Consider the following 3,558-nt stretch of genomic DNA (forward strand, 5'->3'; position numbering starts at 1 on the left):
TCATTGCTGGGAATTCCTGGTGTGGAATTGGTGCCTGGACACCACCCCAAAATCCCCAGATCAGGGTGGGAACAGCTCGGGATTCCTCGGGGGAAGCTCCACGGGGCACTCACGTATCGATCCCAGTCGATCTCCGCGTAAAATCCGTTCGGGGCTCCATTGGTTTTCTTCTGGAAAGGAAAATCCCAGAGTGTCAGTGCAGGAATGGGGAGCACAGCCCACCCCACAGCAGCAAACCCCACAGCRTCCCCCATTCCTGGGATTCTCCCATTCCAGAGAGCTGAAAAGGTTTGGGTTATTTTCTTTTGTTTTTTCTTTTTTTTTTCCAACATTCCTTAAGGAAAAATGAGGAAATGATGGTTTCTCCTCATGCTGGTGAGCTCCAGACCTCGGGTAGAGCTGGCAGCAGTGGAAGTTCCTGATGCCTCTCAAACTGCGCAATTTTTGGGGAGTTTTTATCAGGGAATATTATTCCCCAAGAAAAGGGAATCCCAGAAAGGATTCGGATCCCATTATCCAGCATTCCAGGCATCGTGAATTTGGGATGGAGCAGCAGGAAGTGTCTGGGATGAGTTAGTCCATGCTATGATACATCAACACACACACAGGGATTGCTGCTTTGGATCCAGGGAATTCCCTTTGGATTTCCAAGGGAATTCCAGGCACCCATTGCTTCTGGAATCCTTTCCTGGTTTACTCTGGGTACCCAAAATCCATCCAATATCCATCCAATATTCATCCAAAACCCATCCAATGTCCATCCAATAACCATCCAAAACCCAATCCAAAACCCATCCAGTATTCAACCTAAACCCCATCCTAAACCCCATCCGATATCCATCCAAAACCCAGCCAGCATCCATCCAAAACCTCATCCAAAATCCCTCCAAAACCCCATCCTAAACCTCAATATCCATCCTAAACCCCAACCAAAACCCATCCAAAACCCCAACCAGCATCCTTTCAAAATGCCCTCCAAAAACCCCATCCAAAACCACATCCTAAACCCATCAAGCATCCATCCAAAACCCCATCTGATATCCATCCAAAACTCCATCCAAAACCCCAATATCCATCCAAAACCCCATGGTCACCACAGCCAGGGACCAGCAAGGCCAGTGGGGATGACCCCACAATTTTGGGCACCCAAACGGGATCCAAAACCCCATCCAGCATCCATCCAAAACCCCAATATCCATCTAAAACCCATCCAAAACCCTGTCCAAAACCCCATCCTAAACCCCATGGCCACCATGGCCAGGGACCAGCAAGCCCAGTGGGGCTGACCCCACAGTTTTGGGCACCCAAACGGGATAATCCCACTCCCTTGAGCATTCTCCCCGAGTTCCCTGCCAAGGGTCCGATGGGATCCTGCTGCTCCGGGGCTGGATCCAGCCCCTCTCCTCCTCACCCCGAGGATGGAGCCGCTCTTTGGAAGCTCAAAAATGGGAAAACTCCCTCTGGATTCCGTTCTGTGCGAATTCTGGATTCTGTTCCACACAACTCCTTTCCCCCCATCCCCTTGTGTTTAACCCCATTTCCACCAACCTGGCTGACCCTATAGGGAATCCCACACTCCGGATTCCCAACCCAGGCTGACTCCCTGCTTTCCACCCCTTTTTGGGAGCGGGGAGCCAAGCTCAGTTTTCCTTACCCCGTTTTTATTTCCTCCTTCCCGCGCGCTCTCGGGTTTGCTATTGGCGGGTGGATCATTGGGATGAGGGCTGGGCTGCTGYGAGGGCGGGGGCGGCAGAAAAAGGGTTAAAAGATCTGCTCCCRGGMTGKTTTTTTGGGGTTTTCCTCTTAAATACACGAAACTAAATCACGAGGAACCAGGAGACACCGATTTCTGAGGAAAGCTGTGGCTCCACCAGGATTAAATACAGATTTTTCTACAGACTCTATTCAGCAGTCAGAATTTACCTTCTGGCCACTCCCGTGGCTCCAAAAATTATGGGAAAAATGGGCTGGAGGATGAAAAATAATAATAAATGTCTCCATTTCCAATTGCTCTGCTTCAAACACCTTCGGGAGCTTTGTGATGCTCCCTAAAAATTGCATTTTGGGATCCTTGGAGAGGACACCGGAGATCCCCGCAAGGAGAATCCACACGTGGGATTCCTGCTGGCAGAGGGGACAATCCCTGGAAATTTATGGAATTATCCAGGCTGGAAAATCACCCTCCCTGAGCACCTTTTCCATGATTCCAGCCTCAGCCAAATATTCATTTCTTCGTGCTGAATAGAGCCCTGCTGAAGGCACCACCTGAGCTGCAAACTAATTTTAATTTATATTTCCTAATGAGCCCCTCAAAAACACGGGGAGAGCCCAAAGCCAAGGATTTTGGGTCAGATTGGGGGGAAAAATTAAAAATAAAACCTTATTTCTCAAAAGGAGCAGCTTCGCCCCGCCAWATTTTAATCTTTTATAAAAGATACCCCAGCCCTGCTCTCCCTGCTGAGCCTTACCAGGGGCTCAACTTTGTTTTGAATTCTAAAATCAGGATTTGCTCCAGAAGTAAAGCCCAGWCTGAACCCAAGGTATTTTTGATCTCAAACACTGAAGGAGACAGAGTCCATCCCCTACCCAGCTCTAGAGGGACATTTCTGCCCAACACCAGGAATAAAAGCAGCAATAATTAAAAAAAAATAAAAAGAAATAAACCCCAAGGTATTTTTGATCTCAAACACTGAAGGAAACAGAGTTCATCTCCTACCCAGCTCTAGATGGACATTTCTGTCTGACACCAGGAATAAAAGCAGCAATAATTTAAAAAAAAATTAAAAAAAATTTAAAAAAATTTTAAAAAAATTTAAAAAATTAAAAAAAAAAAATTAAAAATTAAAAAATAAACCCCAAGGTATTTTTGATCTCAAACACTGAAGGAGACAGGATCCATCTCCTGCCCAGCTCTAGAGGGACATTTCTGCCCGACACCAGGAATAAAAGCAGCAATAACTTAAAAAAAAAAAAAAATGCAAAGCAAACAACAAACAAACCAAACCACAAACATCTCCTTGTTTTCAGGTTGATATAGAAAATAAAAATAGAGATTGGAAACAGCTGCTGTGGCAATTACCCCTGAACTCAGGCAGTAAATCTGGACCAAGCCAATTAGCAGGAGAGGAAAGGAGGATGAGGAGCTGGGTTTAGCAGGACACCTGGTCCCTCTCCCCCCAGGCCTCCCTGTGCTGGTATTTTTTATAGAAAAAATGGAATTTACCATTTTTCACATGGATTCTCTCATTTATTTTCTATATTAACTGAAAAACAACTCTGGTGATGGAGGGGAGGTGACACCGAAGGAGGGCAATACTTACGATTCCATCCCTGTCCGGTGACCCTCTGCAAAAACAGGAAAAGGAACAACATTAGTGCCCAAACTGCACCCAAAAATTGTGGTTTTAATTAACCCACAGCAGCAAAAATTGTAATTTTAGCATTGTCAGCAAATCGGAGTCACCCGCTCCTCGTGGAGGTCACAGAATTTTTTCCCCTCGCGTTATCCGGTGACAACGGGGTCAACGTGAGGGAATTGGGGTTGGAAGAGGCTCTGAG

At 46.4% G+C, this 3,558-nt stretch overlaps 1 protein-coding gene across 1 annotated transcript in view; it reads right to left on the reverse strand.

Annotated features, from left to right (window-relative positions):
• Positions 1-45: 45 nt before the first annotated feature.
• LOC130585291 (SH3-containing GRB2-like protein 3-interacting protein 1) overlaps positions 46-3,558 on the reverse strand; it is a gene marked incomplete at its 3' end in the record, with an annotated part of 12,188 nt that continues 8,675 nt past the window's right edge. The window contains exons 3-5 of the mRNA XM_057385713.1: positions 3,321-3,345; positions 1,655-1,732; positions 46-170 (exon numbers count right to left, since the gene is read on the reverse strand). Of these exons, the coding sequence (XP_057241696.1) occupies positions 46-170; positions 1,655-1,732; positions 3,321-3,345 (228 nt within the window). The remainder of the gene's footprint in view (positions 171-1,654; positions 1,733-3,320; positions 3,346-3,558) is intronic.

This window comes from Malurus melanocephalus, unplaced genomic scaffold (assembly GCF_030028575.1).
Source record: "Malurus melanocephalus ecotype Western Australia unplaced genomic scaffold, MMel_1.1 scaffold_860, whole genome shotgun sequence".
NCBI lineage: Eukaryota > Metazoa > Chordata > Aves > Passeriformes > Maluridae > Malurus > Malurus melanocephalus.